We start from the raw sequence: 16,840 nt of genomic DNA, 5'->3' as shown, positions 1-16,840 counted from the left end.
ATTAATGATTCTAATAATAATAATAATAATAAATGGTTTCTAACCTTTGATAATTTTTTTTTTAAAATAAAAAATATATAGGAAAAATAACCCAAAAAAATTAATAAAATTAATAAAAAATTAGTAAAAATGTAAGAAAAGAAAATTTTTATCCAACAATAAGATTCAAAAGCACTCCAAGTAGCAATACCTAAGAAATCTCTAGGTAAAAAATTTTTTTTTAAATACTACTAACATAATGGAATATTTATAAAAAGTTTTCAATACAATAAAAATTTTCTTTTGTTATAAAATAATAAATAAAAATTAACTAATTTGTTAGAAATAAAATGAGAAAAAATGAGAAAAAAGAAAATTTTATCCAATGACGAGATTCTAAAAGTATTTTCAGTAGAGATGTTTTACGAAATCTCTAAGTGAAAAGATTTTTTTAAAATATTATCAGTATATTGAAATATTTATAAAAAATCTTTAATATGATAAAAATTTCTCTTTTCTTCAAAAATTAAAAAAAAAAACCACTAAACTTTCTAAGAAAAATTAAAATGTGTGCATCAACATGTTATCATTTGCACTACATATATGTATTCATTTTTACAAAAAGTAAATACAAATCCTCAATGATAAAATTTTAATATATTTCGAGAAACGATGCCTAATGAATCTTTAGGTAAAAAAGAGTTCTTCTAATGTTACCAACATACTGAAACATTTTAAGAATTATTTCAATAAAAATGTTCTAATTTATTTTTCTCAAATAAAAATAGAACAATAAATATAGAATAAAGATAAAAGGAAAAACAAAAACTACTATAAACAAAGGAAATCAAAGAAATTACTTTTTAAACACCAAAACTAATAGTATTTTTGTTAGGATTAATGGATAACATTTAATTAATTGATATTATTTTAAATGGAGGCTATAGAAGTGTTAATCTTTTTCTACATATAACTGATTCTCGAACTCAAATTATTTTATAGATTTTAAAATTATATTTTTAATAAATTTTAAAATTTTATTAAAAATATATTTTAATAAATGATCAATCGCACTTAAAAACAAATTTGTAACAACTCTATTTTTTTATTTTTTAATTTCATTTTAAAATTCTTCATACGATTTTAAAACCATTATAACAATTATAAATGATATGTATTTTTTCATAAATATTCAATAACTATTAATTAAATTTTATAGATAGGTAGACATGTAGATTCAATTTTTACATAATTTTTTATATATTACTAATTTTTATAGTTAAACTCTATTAACTTATGAAATTTGTGTTTTAAATTTAATTTTTATTTGATTATTTAAAAAAAGAAAAGCTTACAAACTTGATTGAAAGATTGAAAGAAGCTTTAAAATCTCTTTTTTCTCAAAATCGGGTGGAAGAAGGGACATGGTCACGGAAAAAGAGAGAGGCGGGGGGGGGGGGGGGGGGGGGAGGGTGCTATGTAGGGGCCAATTGACAAAATATTTGCATTTAGAATTGGAATTTGGTTCTCTCAGTAGAGAATTGTTGCAATCAAGGAATGTGCGGTGGACAAAGCCAATTGGGAAAGGATACAGATGCCAACTTTTGGACACGGATGTGGTGTGCGAAATGACAAAAGATTCCCATCCCCATCGCCAGAGGGAGAACAAGGGTAGCCCCACATCCACAATTAAAAAGCGCATAGTATGAACGATGGACTATGGTCGACCGAATTAGTTGGCGATCCCCAAACTAGATGATTAGCTGAAGTGACGCTGACAAGCAAACACCAGACAAAGCTTAATGGGATTTAATGCATCACTCAATCTTTTCATTACTGTTTGGCCTTAGGAGTTATAGCCAATTCACATGTCAAATTTCAGAAGGATTTTTTTTATTTTTTTAATAAAATTGTAGCTCACGGAGGCAGGAGTTGTGGTAGGTAGAAACCAAAGAATATTAATGGAAGCTAGAAGGAAACCATTAATGTCATAAGAAGTAGACTTGAAGAAGCCATTGCGGTCATCACAACTGGCAACGTCTCGTGGTTTTCCACTTTGGGCATAGGAAGAAAAATGGTTTTCGTGTTGCTAAGACACTCGCCACTCGTCAATCAATAAGGTATTTATAATTGTCAAAACAATACATATATGATTATCATGTTGTTATAAAAAAAAAATTGTCATCCACCCTCTTCTTGTTATAAAACGGGCTCCTCTCACATTTTCAAGATTTTTCATCACAAAATGCGTTCTTCTCATATTTTTTTATATGTGAATAGATTCGTTTAATTATCATTACTTTGTCTCTTTAAATTATCATCTCATAATAAATTAATTAATTTTTAATTTATTTAAAATTATTAAATATGATTCACAGTAATTTAAAGTTATTAAATATAACTCACATTCATTCATATAATTTTTTTTAAGCTTCATATAAATCTACTATTAATTATCAATAATCATGATCATATCATTATCCCTTATTTCATATAGAAAATAAAAAAAAATCCAAACACGATAATTAAAACCATCATTCTCTAAGCTTCTTGAACGTTCTCACAGCAATTCACCTTCTAAGACAAATTATAAACATTTGGCTGACTTAAATATTAAAAGCCGTTTCAAAATATTAAATTAGATACTCCGTAATTGTAATTTCTTACTGTAAGTATAAATCATCCCAAACACAATTTCCCGATCCTTACCTAACGAGCTCGTACCAAAGAAAACCATCAACAATTCACAAAACCCAAAAGAAAAGAAGAAAAGAAATTCGCAAGTTTTAGAATGGATTGCGTGCGAAAAAAATTGCTAAAAGGCTATGGCTTCCATTTTGATTGGGTAACCAAGAACCTGAGTTCTGTATGGCCGCTATTTGTTTTGTTTTTTTTTTTTTTTTTATTAATGTCGTTATCTATTGAGTAGGCAATCTACTATTTGCTTCATCCCCTAACTTGACTTTGTTTTGTCTCTATTCTGATTGATCAAAGGTCAATTAACGAAACCGGTCTTGCAACTAAGGCTACTTTTGGCAGCGTGGTTCCCCGCTTTTTATGATTGGACCCTCTTTAGAAAATTTAATAAAACAGAAATAATAAAAAAATAATTTTGAGGTCTGAAAATATTGTTTTAAAAATAATTATATTTATAAGACATAATAAATTTTTAAATAAATTTTTAAATAAAAATACTAAAATTAATCAAATAAAAAAATTTATTTGTAATAAATGAATAATCACAAAATAAGTTAATTCAAAAAATTATGATATTTTGTATAATAATTTTTTTGTATTTCAATAATCATATTTTTCCTATTCAAATATGCTTATTCATATTATCATATTTTTCTTTCAAACATATTTATTTAAAATAAAAATAATATATTGCAATATTTCGAAATAAAAAATAAAAAATTTAAAAATTAAATCTATTTACTAAACTTTTAACTAATCTAAGTGATTTAGTCCATTTCAACACTTAATTATTTAAATAATACAAATAATCTTTTAAATTGTATATTAATAATCTTTTTACTCAATATAAAATATAACACATTCTAAATTACCAACACAAATTCACCAAAACAAGGCTTGAGATCCAAAATCTAATCTATTTTTGTTCAAATTATCATAGAAGAAAACTTGAGAGCCAACTAAATTTAACTCAAATGGCATGAGATTGCAGAAGTTATTAAGGTTCGAGGCGTAATCTCCTTTTCATAGATGAGTAAAATAAGTGAACTGTAATTAGTAAAATCGTATGAAGTCAAAAAATAGATTAAAAGTTAAAAAAAATATTTTTTTGAGAGAATTCTTTTAACCAACTGCTTAAGGGACCGACGCAGGGTTTATAATAAGTGGGGCAAGTATTTTAATTCAATTTATTAAAATTTTCATTGAAAAATAAATTAATATAAAAAAAATTTAAACAAATTAATATGTATAACAATTTTTTAAGCCACAAATAAAATATTTGCATAACTCAAATTAATTACATGATTATTGTCGAATATAACCTAAATATTATTATAGTATAAATAAATTATCTTTCGACATACATATTTGTAAATACAAACACATATAAATATATATTTATTTAATAAAATTTTACTTCACGCATACACATATAAATATGTATATATATTTATTTAATAAAATTTTATTTATAAAATTTTAAATATAGATATAATATGTGAAATATTTACTTTAATTTATTATTTATTATAATGTGAAGAATAATAAATGCTTATTTTCTCATATTTGATGAAAATAATATTTTTTTATATACAATAAAAACAAAAATAAAGACATAAATGTATATTAGTTAAAGATTATTTTTATTTTTTATTTTTATTAATTCACACTTTATATGTTATTTATATGAACATAAAAATTCTTTATTTATTTTTCTTCAAAATTAATATATATATATATATTATAATAAAATTGTTTATCACCCAAAATATAAATGTTCAACAACCAGATAAACAATAAAAATTCTTAATGAGAGCAAATATGATAAAAAAAAATTTTAATAGGAGCGAAGCTTAAATTTCCTAAAATTTATGAGATTTGTTTATAATAAATCTAAAAAGTTTTAGTATCTCAATGGGGCGGCTGCCCCACGATCCTATACGTTAATCCGTCCAGCTTATATTTAGTCTATTGATTACTATCTCCTACGTTACTCTGACTCTTCATATTTCTTGAGGAATTCATGTCTGGTATAGATACGCACATGAATATAAAAATCCGAATTTCCAAATGTAAAATGAAAAAATTTGCACCAGACACATACTCAAATCCAACATTTACCTTCAAATCAAAGTAACACAGGCTATGCGTATTTATTTATATAATTTCAATCCTTGATTTTAATCTTGCCTTCCCCTCTAGAACTTTCTCAAATCATGAGTCATCAAATGGCGGTTTTTCATTAGAACCGAGGGAGCTTTGGCCCCACGCAAAGTGTTTAAAAATTTTTTAAATATATATATTAAACAAATTTAAGTTGATTCCTTCAAATTAAAATTAATTTATTTTTTATTCTAAAATTTAATTTTATGTATTATTGTGATTTTAAAAAGTTAAAATTACATTATTACATATCTATTTATTGTACCCACAAGAAATTCTTAAAATCAAGTTAAAAATTTGTAGCAAGCTTTAAATCACATGTAAAGTTAACAAAAATCAAATTAATTTTCTAATTTTCTCAACAAAATTTCAAATTTTCAACTAGGTATTAAATATGTGTTTTTCTTTTCTTTTTAGCTTACTACAATTTCCTTTTACATATAATTTTTATTTTTAATTTTACTCTAAATTTTGTCTCATATTATCTTAAAATCTTTTTTTTAAAAAAAATTGGAACCCCTTCGTGGAAGGTAAAGAAAAAAATCATAACTTTAAATTTCAAAGTTTGAACTTCATTCCTTTAAAATTATATTTATTTTTTTTTTGTTTTAATAAAAATATATTATTTAATGATTGATTTATTTATATTTGTTTTTTCAATTTTAAATTTCTTAAAAAAATTAAAGAAATTCTAATAATTAATTGAAAGATAGTGTAGTTAGTAATTTTATCATTAATTTAAAAATTTTTTTATTCTTAAAAGTTTAATGCTATCATACTAATAAAATTATGTTATAATTTTATAAATTAATTACTTTTTTTTAATATATTATTTGTATATTAAGTGTGTCCGCATCTTTATAAGTCTAATAAAAAACATAATATACAATTAACTAATTCCCTCAAATTTAAATGTCAAGATTTGTCATAATTTTTAACTTGTCCCTGAAAAAAAGACCTTTAAAAAAAAAGTCTGACATGATGGATAAATATGTTTTTTTGGCCAAAAATAATAATAATAAAAAAGACACCGAATTCCTCTGCCACCATTTATCCGGAAAAACATTTCCTCTCCCATCTTGGGCCAAGAGGTTAGCTCTTGAGCCGAGTGGGCTGTCAGACCATGCTTAGTGCATTCGAAGCTTGAAAACTAGAAAGGACAGAAGAAAAATAACAAGAAAAAACTAGTTTATAAATAAACACCAGAATGCCAGGTACCCTCGCACAAAATCAAAGCAGCCTAGCACCAACGTCACTTTGATTTGTCAAAAATCACCCACCACCCTCCCCTCTCTCCACATGTACCTCGAGAATCTAAAGATGCCTTGCCCTCAGCATTACATATTTGTTCGATCCAGTATTTTTCAATATAGTTTTAATCACCGTTCATGCGTTTTTTAATCTAATTATTAATCGTAAACTCCTTACAGAGTTAATTGACAGTAATGAACCAAGAATCAATCTCCGACAATCTCTAGTACCAAAAAACAAATATTTCGTTTGGAGCAGTTCGGAGAAGCAAAAGAAAGGAAACCAAGTCAGTGAGAGGTACAAGAATAAATGGCTAAGGGAATTGGGATGATGAGAGACAAAGGAAAAGAGGCCAAAAAAAAGGAAGAGCTGAATGAAGAAGAGAAAACGATAAAAGAAGGGGAACAACTAGGATAAAAAAAAAAAAAAAAAAAACAGGTCTCAAGCTAATTATTACATTAAAAATGACAAAGGAAAACTGAATTTTATACGGGAAAGGAAGAAAAAATCAATTTTTAAATGCACAATTCAGCCGACAATTTCAAATTAAATTTGCAATAAAATACTCTTCTTTTATGTTTTGCACAACCTAAAAAGCAGACAAGATAAACCTAGCTGGATCAGTTTGAAAGAATTAGGGTAGGCTTAACAATCATCTTACAAGAGACTGAATTCAATGCCCAGCTACAGCGCTCATGTTGCTAATGAAAACTTCAAATATAACAATTTGGTAAAGGTAACTCAACAACTCACTAGGGAACGGAACCAATGGTGAATCCAATGGCAGTTCATTGCAAATTAGTCAATAACTGCTCGTCTACTCCTAAGAAACTGTTCAAAAATCCACAAATTTTGGATCAGAGATAACAGATAGTTCATTTCTCAGTGCAAAAACTGCAAAAAGTTAACAATTTTTTAAAATAAGGGAATCACATACCCCATGCTATACTATGGATCATATTTTTCCATGCATTTAATCTAAAGACCAAATTAAACGGCCTTAATTCTATTTGATTTTGTTGATAAAAAAAATGATAACATTCTGAGGATTTAATTAAATGAAAGAATTTCTCGGCCGAAACAAAAATAAATGAAAGAATGGAAGATGATGCATGTTGATTATGATCACTTGTGAAGGGATATGTGAATCATGGAATATAAGCATAATACCAGAGTCACCCTAATGATCCTTACCATCCTTTGGATATGAATAAAATGAGGAAACTTTGGGACACCTCCCCTCCTTTATGGCATTGAGGAATAACATCTACTGATTTTTAAACAAACTCGACGGAACCTGAAAGAAAGGAGAGGAAATGAAGATAACAATTCACCATTAGAGATCAAACAACAATAGGTTGACTATATTAACATTTCAAAAGACACATAAAATGTTGGTATGAACAACTTTACTGATATTCTTTAGTTCAAATCATTTCACAAGTAGCAAACAGAAGACACAATATGTATTTGACATGCCCACCTGTGCATCTCCAGAAAGTAATGCATCCATGTGACATCAGTAAGAGAGATTACACTGACCATATAATGCAGTGTTGATGGTTATTAGGCACTTAAATAAATGCAGATACTTTTCAAGAACATAAAAAGTTGAAATAAAGACGGGGGATCTGTAAAACAAACTGTTTAACCAACATTTTCTCTACCATAAGAATGTTATTAAATGAATCCTCACAATCCAATTATTTGGATAAGATGGTGACTTTTATATTTTATTGGGATAAGGTGTTTAGAAATTTTCATAAATATTTGAAACGAAGGAAATTAGTATTTAGCTATTCAAATCCCAAATTCTTGCAAATTTTGCAGCTAGAATAATACTTTTTTTTTTCAATTTGAAATATCCACGGAATTGACATCAATGGTTTCTTCATTTTCCACCATATAGCATTCCCAAACCACTTACCATTCCAAAAGCTAGCTAATTTCATAAATAAGACTAATGTTCTGGAAGCAACAAAAGGCAGCCTTCAAAGCTGCTGTGCCCATACTTCACATAGTCAATAACAAGCAAACCCCAATTCTTTGTCCTTCACATACTTGCCACCATATTCCCACCACATACCTTGATTGAGAATGCTGGCAGCAGCCTCCAAAAGTGTCTGAAAGGTGTGCTTAAGGTTGGTTCTAACCAAACTTAATTCGGGACAAGTGCTAAGTGCAGTGATGAGAACATTAGTCAGGAGCATGTGAAGGCCTTATTGGTTATTTGAGTCTTAAACTTATGTTTTTTAAGCAAAAAGTTACAGATTTTCATTTCAATTATGTTTGTTTTACAACAGTATCATTTTCTAGTTTTCTAATTAACTGCCAGGGGTGCTTCAGTATTTTCCTGGTTTGCTACATATAGCCGATTCTGAGTCCCCTGTGGGTTTTGTATAAGTATTATTTTCAGTCAAGTTTGTTTGTTTTATTGGAGAAGGAATTGCTAGGAGTCTGAGGCATTGTAATCTTTCTTTATTTCTTTTTTTAATTAAAGAATGCAATCTTTCTATCGATAGAGAATGTTACTTGAGAATTTCCAGCATTATTTTTTATAATCAGTGACAGAATCAACTTTAGCTGTGATTTCAATCTTAGGGATCTCTTTTAGATTTTAATTCTTTAAAAAACAGGAAAAAAAAAAGAATTATTAACTTTTTCTCTGTTTGCTTAACAAAATTATCATCACTTAGCTGTCCTACCTCACCCCTTCCACAGCAAAAACATCCCAAGTAGCCCCATAAGAACAAAGACCATTAACTTTCCATTCACCACGACACTGCCACTAGTAACTCTCTCATTATCACTGCATTACCACCACAAGAATATTTGGAATCCTCTAAAAATCAGACCCATTTGTAGTTACATGGGCAGGCAGAAAGAAAGTGCAAAAAACAAGAACATATACCATATTTCATTTACTGAAAGTAAATGAAAGTATAAAATGAAAAAATCTTTGGTTCATTTTTAATAGATAGTTAGAGAAGGTTACTACATACCTTCACATGATGAGGCATGATCTTGATATCAAAGGGTGCATGAAGCCATGTCTCAGGTGAATAGTACAAAAAGTTCTCAGGTTTACTAGTGTACACATCAGCATATTGATGGATGTGATAGGCAAAAGCAGATTCTTGACCTTTGTCAGTGAGGAAGGTGGCCCCAAAAGATCTATTGAACATTCTCTTCATCATGCAGCGTGCTTTCTGCCTCTCTTCATTTAGTTCATCCATAAGTAACTTATATGCCTCACTTCTCTTACTCTTGGCTACAGTTGCATGTAATCTCCCAAGTAGTTCCTGTGCTATATGAAATTTTGCCTGCATCAAAAGAAGATTTTTAAATGGATAAAGTAGAAATTCTATTGTTGATTTGTTGCATTGCAGACAAAGCAATGAAAAATTGCAAATATTAAAACAGTCAACAGAAGTATCCTACATTGTACTCCATTCAACTCAATCAATCCTTGAGTTGCCAAATAACTAAATGAGGAAGCCTACCCACTTTTCACCAATATCAAATAAATTAGACAGTGAAAATAAAAAGTTCAAACATCCCAGAGGTAGAAATATATACCTGTTCAAATCGATAACTATCTTCGTTTTGTATGCGTATTTCATTCTGCAATCAGAAAACAACCCAAAGACATAAAAAGTTTGTCTTATAACATACCACAAACGGACACAAAAGATAGATAAATACTCAAACTGTGAATTAGGAGATAAAAGCAGCACTCCTCTAATGGCAGAAACCATTGCTGTCTAAGTTGCTTTCTTAAAAGAAAAAACAAAACATTTTTAAAATCAATGAAATCTTCAGTGGTTTGCAAATTAATAATTTGGACAAAAGTTGTTAGTAATTTACATAGCATACTCCAAGTTCTCTGAAAAAAATCAGGAACTGAGGTTGAATAGTTTGTGATCTGTTTGGCCAGTTTCCACCTGTAAATACATAATCTTCTTAATCGGGTGTTAGTTTATCTCTCTCTCAACATTTATATTTTTGTTTCGTGGTTACAGTCTTTTGTTAGTTTGTCTCAATAATAAAGTAGTTACGTTTATACATCATTGTATTTTCTATAAGTATCTTATTATTAGAAACTCTTTCCTTGTGGTTTCAACTCAAGCCTTTGTTTTGGTTTTGACTTTGATTCTTCATTTCCTCTATTCTGAATTAATCAGCTTCCCCTTAAGTTTCTGAACTGCATCACTAGCCTAGTATTTTGGATTTGTCAGCTAAATTGTTGATTCAAATTTTAGTCAAAACAACAGAAAATACAAGATCATGGCATTAAAGAAAATGCCTTCCTCAACCGGCACCCTCGGTTTATTCTTTTTGTACTAAGGAAGTGATATAAAATATGTAGAAGTTGTCAAATAGCAATTGACTCTTAGTTGCCTCCATTTAAGTATAACATTAGTATTATTCTCCAAGGTAAATCTGACATTTTTAATATGAAAACATGCAGAAAGGTTAAAACCAGATGCAAGTATGGGAGGAAAAGGATAAGGCAAGAGAATTGGTTTCTGACATAGTTATTTAATTATATGCTTGAGCAGATTGTAGAAATGTACACAATAAAAAATGGTCTCATACTCGTCAACTTAAATGAACTAAGCACAAGCTTTCCACTTCTCAGCTCAAATAACAATATATGATATCGTATATGATTTTATTCATTGTCTTAAATAAAAATATGTTGTTATAGTTCTGATGTATAGTTCTGATGTAATCTTAAAATTAAACTATTTAAGTAGGCTTTTGAAACCTTACCAAGTTGCCTCTAGCTTGAGACTGGGTTCAAATTTGAACCCAGTAGAACTTGTTTAATAATGAGCAGAGAAAAGTGAGCTTGAAAAGTATTAATTCTCAGCGAATTCAGTTCAAGAATGGAGAGATAAATTTCAGCAAAATGCAACCATCAAGTTTTAAGATTACTAGAGCTTCAGTTTCTAGCTCTGCTTGAATTGGCTTGGCTAGACTGAACTGAACACAACCCTTACATGTAACCAAATTTTTATCCTCAACAATGTTAAACTGCATATAGGTACAACTTAACCTTACCAATAATATACAAACAAAAGCAATATTCAGCCCAAAAAAATGATCAACCATAAATGTTACTAGTTATTTTAAGCTACCATGATACTGTTTTATCACCTTCACTAATGGTTTCATTTGACATATGCAGAAATAAAAGAAACCAGAAGACCAGTAATAGAAAACATTATAGAAAAGTAAGTCATGAGAGTACTGCAAGCATTTAAAGACAAGGGATAAGAATGTGAAGAAGGCATACTTCTAGTTCATGGATAATTGCAGCAGTCCGCCAACCAGACTTTGAGGGGCCTCTCAAGTCACTAAATAGGTGATCACCAAAGTATATCACCTAACAAAGAAAATGAAGCAGTAAAATGCTCCCATCAGGAAGAACTTACTGTAATCTAGTTACACATGGTTGCACAAACATGTATAAGATCAAAAATAATGCTAATTGATCAGTAAATATGAAGCATAAAGTATGATATACCTCCGGGCCATTCCACTTAGTAATTTGGAGAAAAGATTTCAGGGATCCATGGTAATATATTTTATTTTGAAGAAATTTATCCACTTTTGTAAAAGCTAGAGTATCCTTCTCTGTGTCATAGCAGCTGCAAGTTTAGTTCCAGGAGATTGATCAATAAATATAATTTAGCATAGCAAGCAATTGCCTGACCAAGTGCAGAACAAATGCCAAGGAAGGAATAAAACTAAAACAAAAGGCAAGAACAAACTAATGCAGCCAAGAAAATCAAAGTTTCTTATTCTTGTTGCAGTTCTATTCTTAAGCCATTCATGGAACTTTCACCTTCAGGGGCAGAACTACTTTTTGAATCTCAGCATCCTAGATTTTAAAATCATGTGGTCAAATTTCTCTCTGAAATAGGACTTGAGGTTTGTCTCCAAGTTTATGTTGGTTATTTACTTAGTTATAAGCTAGTTTTTACTAGGTGTTCTAGTTCTGGTAGGTTAAAAAATATTCTAAGAGTCTCATAACTGAGTAATCATGTTTTAGGAACCTTTTGACTTACAAAATGAGAATTATTTGGGTTTCTCCATTCCTCGCTGGACACTCTTGTCACCTACAAGCACCAGGTACTAAACAAAATTTTCAATTCAAACCAGTCTTTCCCATGATAATTTGATCTCCTATTTTATCTATGTCCTTCCTGCACTGCCATAAAATCTAAAATTTCTTCTGTCCTAACCCCAAGCCCACCAATTTCATGTAGGCAGATTTACTCCAAACACTTCCCCAGGCGTAGGTGCTCTTTTTCATCGTCTTTTGCCAAATTAATAAGTTACTCCTTAAGATAAACTCTAAAAGAAGAGATTAATATCTCATATCATTGTAGCAGAAAAGAAACATTAAACAAATCAATCTCCTCCCTTGCAAGCCATGTAAAAAAAATTGGTAGAGAATTTAACAAGCTGAAGATACAAACCGGAATGGATGCTCAGAAGTGTAAAACTCCGGCTTATTGGCTTTTGCAATTACAACATCAAAAAGCTCCCTCCATGAATCCCTGTTACGCATAGAATCCTAAAAAACATGTCAAACTTAGCTCAAAAGGTTCACTACAAATAATTCTAAGCATGAAAATAAGAATGGAATGAGAATAATACACTAATAAACAAGCAAATGTGCACAACTATAGCAAACTGATTAAAGTGACCACAAATTTTGAAAGGTGAAATTCTTTAGATAAAACATACATAAATGTGTACATGCAAATTAGTCACTACTAAACTCTATGAATTCAATACACATGCACATGTCAATACGTTATTAAACATTAAAAAGCAATTCATGTCAAACATCTTCTACATGCAATATTATTTTCTACATGTAGGCTATGAAGGTCACCCACATGCATGTGCAGGGGGTGGGACTGGGGCAGGGAGAGAACTAAGGTTATATAATCTTGAATTTAAGTTACTTGTCTTCCTCCCAACATATCTTAATGGAAGTGGCATCATTCATCCACTTGAGTTATTTTGACTTCATATTATTTATTTTGAAAGGTCCTCTTTACAATTTGCTAAAGAATCGTTTGCATGTAGTTATTTATCAAAAAGGAAAAAAAGATGATATAAAAAAAAAAAAAAACAACAACAAGAAGTTTAACGAAAGTTCCATCTGAAACCCAATAAAAAATATAATGCACAATTATCATTAAGCGACTTTCACAATTGCTATGATTGAATACATTGAAAGCATATTGACATTAAATATGTCTTCTCTACTTTTAGAAAGTAAAAGGGCTAAATGGAAACTTCATAAAAAAAAAGGGGGGGCATGCATCACAAATTGTCTCAAAAACTGACCTAAAAATAGTGAAGGATTTATAAACAATAAATCATATGAATTATCCATTAAGATGACCAAGAACTACAAACTAAGAAGGCATTTGTGTTACTGGAATGTAAATTACCTCCAACATAAATTGCATTCCTCCATCCACAAAGTAATATGGTGAGTTTGTCAGCAAGAAAAGTTTCTTCCCCTTCTCCTTTAACATCCTAAGAAAGTGTAATAGCTGACCCTGAAACATAAATAAAAAATGGCAGGTTAGTATTCCTAGGAGAAAAGAACATACTATTGACAGTTAACATGGTCAAACTTTAGAATAGTCTTTTCTTAGAAACTAAAAGGCAAGCAAAGTTTAAAATAACTTAAACACATAATATACTATAAAGATATAGTTAGAACTCACATTTTTTACTAGATATCGATGAGGATCAGAAAGAATTCCTCTATGAACCAAACCACTTCGATGAACATGCTGAATTGCACGATTAACATCTTCATATATATAGCAAGCATCAAATTCTAGTTTAGCATCGACGAAATATTGCACAATATCAGCGATGAGGCATGCCTAAAAAGATGATGAAAGAAAATGATTAGAGACTTTAAAATTAAACAAAATATGTGCATATCATAAAAGCAAATAGTTCAAGAAAGGGCTAACTCGCTTACAAAGCAGCATCATGCAATATAACAAGCCTTAAAAATGTACTATCCTTATCTGAGACTGCAGTGGATAGGCAAATTGACAGAAGCATTTTTGACATTTATCAGATATAATGAAAAGAGAACTTGTTATATTAATTCATCAAAAACGTGGGAGTGAAAAAAGTATATTAGGAGGCATTGAAAGGTACCAAATAAAAAGAACAAGAGGCAGCAGCAGCAATGACTCAAAAAAAAAGAAAAAAACCAAAATAACCGTTTGTTAAAAGGTATTAGGAGGCATTAGCATGCATGTGTGAGAGCATTTTGCTGGATGACTCTTGCCCAAACATCTCCAGCTGACCATAATGTTTTGAATAATACTCATAGGATGTGACTTACAGATTTAAAAGCCAACATTACTTATAATTAGACATTTATGTAGAACATTGTTACATAGCTATCAAAGGTATGCAACAGCCATAGCCATGCTGGATCCTATGTCAATGCTAGAAAGCAAACCTTGTTAGACACTTATACTTCCCCTGCAGACAAGCAATGCAATGACTAATAAACCAACCTCACTAAAGCAGAAAAAGTCCATCAAGCCCACAAGCTTGCGTGCCTGGTCACGGCCAATATGTCTTGTGCCATATATCTCATTTATTTCCTTCTCTCTCAGCTGCATTATAAGTAACAAAACAAGAAGCAGAATATTTTTCATACAGATCTGTACGAATTTCCCAAATAAACGTACATTATACAAACTCAGAAAGAGCCTCAAGCTTTTGTTTTTGGTTATTAACAAAAAAGGCCACTGATGGCAAGTTTAAAGAAAATAAAAACTTCCATCCTACTAGGTGCCAAAACCATTCTACTAGCAAAATGGCACATTAAGCATGGAAGCTTTTCTCTTACATTTTCTATTTTTTCTTCATTGATTTATTATTAATTTTTTTAAAAAAAGCCTGTGAATAGGCAAAACAATTGGGGCCAACACTCTATCCTTTTACCACCCTTAATCATACACTACTACTTTTTCTTGGCAATAGATTACACATAATAAACGGAAAGGCAGACTCAGTTCAAGCATTGCACAATAAGCAGAACATCTATGTCCCTACAAATTATTAACCGGTACCTGGCGACGACCATAGAAGCATCCATCTTGCTCTATGGAACCAAAAAAATCCAACTTCAATAGACACCCATTCTGCTTGTCGTAGTACAATCCTCTAATGGGAAAGGATGGATCATATTTAAAACCCATACAAACCTCAGGATACCTAAACTGCAAGAAATCCAACACATAACAATTCATCAACATCTACAATTTGCAGCACCACAAATACATCAACCACATAACTGCCACAAATGCTAACCTCATTCACCATATGCTCCTTTGCAAGATCATATATCAAACTTTGCAAGTCAGCAGAGTAATGTGCCAATGTAAAATCATAGTCGAATCCATATACTTGAATAAGATCCAACCTAATACCCTTATTCACATATATACCTATATTAAGACATAAAAACAACATTTTAAATACTAAAAACTCAAACAATATTCCCATATCTGCAAAAATATATTCAATTAGACACAAGGGAGACATAACTGAACCTTCAGGATTCGTCTTGGGCATTGCCTTGAGTGCTTCAGGAATCTTAAGGAAACTCTGTTTGGCAGCATCAAATTCCCTTCGAATCTTGTCAATGTCATCATTAACCTCCAAATTGTCCGCTTTCGCACGCTCTAGTCCCTCCTCAAACTTCGACACAGTTTGCTTGGAGGACGCAATCCCACTGTAGCCTCGAATATTTGCTCCCAATACTAAATATAAAATAATAATCAAAATCTCGAATAATTCAACAACTCACTATTAAGTAAACATTAAAAAAATAAAAAGAAAGAAACTTAAGTATTACAATCCATATATACATGATTGAAACATTTAAAAACAAACAAAAAGAAAAAAAGTCGCATAGGTGTTAAGACCTAATAATCCAAATTTAAGTAATAAAAAAGTCCAAATTTACATATTTAAAACAAGAAAAAATGTAAACCATAAAAAGACAGTAGGAAAAGAAGAATAAAGGACCTCCATCTCCATGAATTCCAGAAGAAGAAAAGCCCCTTCTCTGTAACAAAGTAACATGTAAAGTAAGATCATCATCGTTGTTAGTTTTATAAATACGAAATAGAAATAGATAGAAAAAGAGACCCTGAGGGAGGAGCAAAGAGGAAGAAGCCTGCGAAAGGAAGCCATGAGAGGAAAGGAATTCAACTGAACATTCGACAAGATTGCAAAATGGAAAATAGAGATTTATTATCTGCAAAAGTCAGGGAAAATGGAATACGGAAATTTTTTTCATAAAAAAAAAAATATTAAAAAAAAAGATATCGAGGGAGAAGTCCAAGGCTCCAAGCTGTAGCAGCCTTTTCTGTTTTACTTTTATTATTTATAAAAAAATAATATTCAAACTTGTCTATTATTGTTTCTTATTCGTAATCCATAAAATAAATAATACTGCAATTTCAAACCTTCTCATTGGTTCAATTATCGGTCATTGTTTTCATTAAAAATTTTCAAAAAAATAAATTATTATTGGGAAAAACGTTGAACCGCTTCCTAGGCCTAAGGCCCAGTTTTGGGAACATCTGGGGAAGCTCATTACACCATGGTACAAATATACCAATACTATTTATAAAAAAAATACACGTTATTAAATTATTTATTTCATTAT

The 16,840-nt window shown here is 30.0% G+C and overlaps 1 protein-coding gene across 3 annotated transcripts; it reads right to left on the bottom strand.

Moving 5' to 3' along the window:
• Positions 1–6,617: 6,617 nt before the first annotated feature.
• Positions 6,618–16,559, bottom strand: LOC111284852 (HAD-superfamily hydrolase, subfamily IG, 5'-nucleotidase). 3 transcript variants are annotated; one of them, XR_016342926.1, is made up of 15 exons: positions 16,318–16,559; positions 16,195–16,234; positions 15,717–15,926; positions 15,475–15,611; positions 15,234–15,383; positions 14,673–14,774; positions 13,854–14,018; positions 13,572–13,682; positions 12,582–12,679; positions 11,624–11,747; positions 11,393–11,482; positions 9,670–9,714; positions 9,093–9,413; positions 7,285–7,387; positions 6,618–6,921 (listed from the first exon to the last, which is right to left on the bottom strand). XR_016342926.1 is itself a non-coding variant. In XM_089762382.1 (14 exons), exons 1-14 carry the CDS (start codon positions 16,360–16,362, stop codon positions 7,358–7,360), a joined length of 1,668 nt encoding a protein of 555 aa, XP_089618508.1. In that variant the 5' UTR covers positions 16,363–16,559; the 3' UTR covers positions 7,182–7,357. The 3 variants fall into 3 exon arrangements, 1 of the variants encoding a protein (XP_089618508.1); XR_016342927.1 differs by lacking the exon at positions 14,673–14,774; XM_089762382.1 differs by lacking the exon at positions 6,618–6,921 and having other exon boundaries at positions 7,182–7,387.
• Positions 16,560–16,840: the final 281 nt, after the last annotated feature.

The sequence above is a fragment of the Durio zibethinus genome, chromosome 6 (assembly GCF_047325235.1).
Source record: "Durio zibethinus cultivar Kanyao isolate XHJ-2024 chromosome 6, ASM4732523v1, whole genome shotgun sequence".
Taxonomy (NCBI): domain Eukaryota; kingdom Viridiplantae; phylum Streptophyta; class Magnoliopsida; order Malvales; family Malvaceae; genus Durio; species Durio zibethinus.
The sequence above is the reverse complement of the archived record's forward strand: the minus strand, read 5'-3'. Positions and strand labels throughout refer to the sequence as shown.

Bases quoted from the DNA above. Each gene is read 5' to 3' on its own strand.
- LOC111284852 (XM_089762382.1), bottom strand. From the start codon at position 16,362: ATGGCTTCCTTTCGCAGGCTTCTTCCTCTTTGCTCCTCCCTCAGG. The intron at 16,235-16,317 runs GTCTCTTTTTCT...ACTTTGTTACAG, and splicing joins CTCTTTGCTCCTCCCTCAGG to AGAAGGGGCTTTTCTTCTTC. The intron at 15,612-15,716 runs GTTCAGTTATGT...GTCTTAATATAG, and splicing joins GCCCAAGACGAATCCTGAAG to GTATATATGTGAATAAGGGT.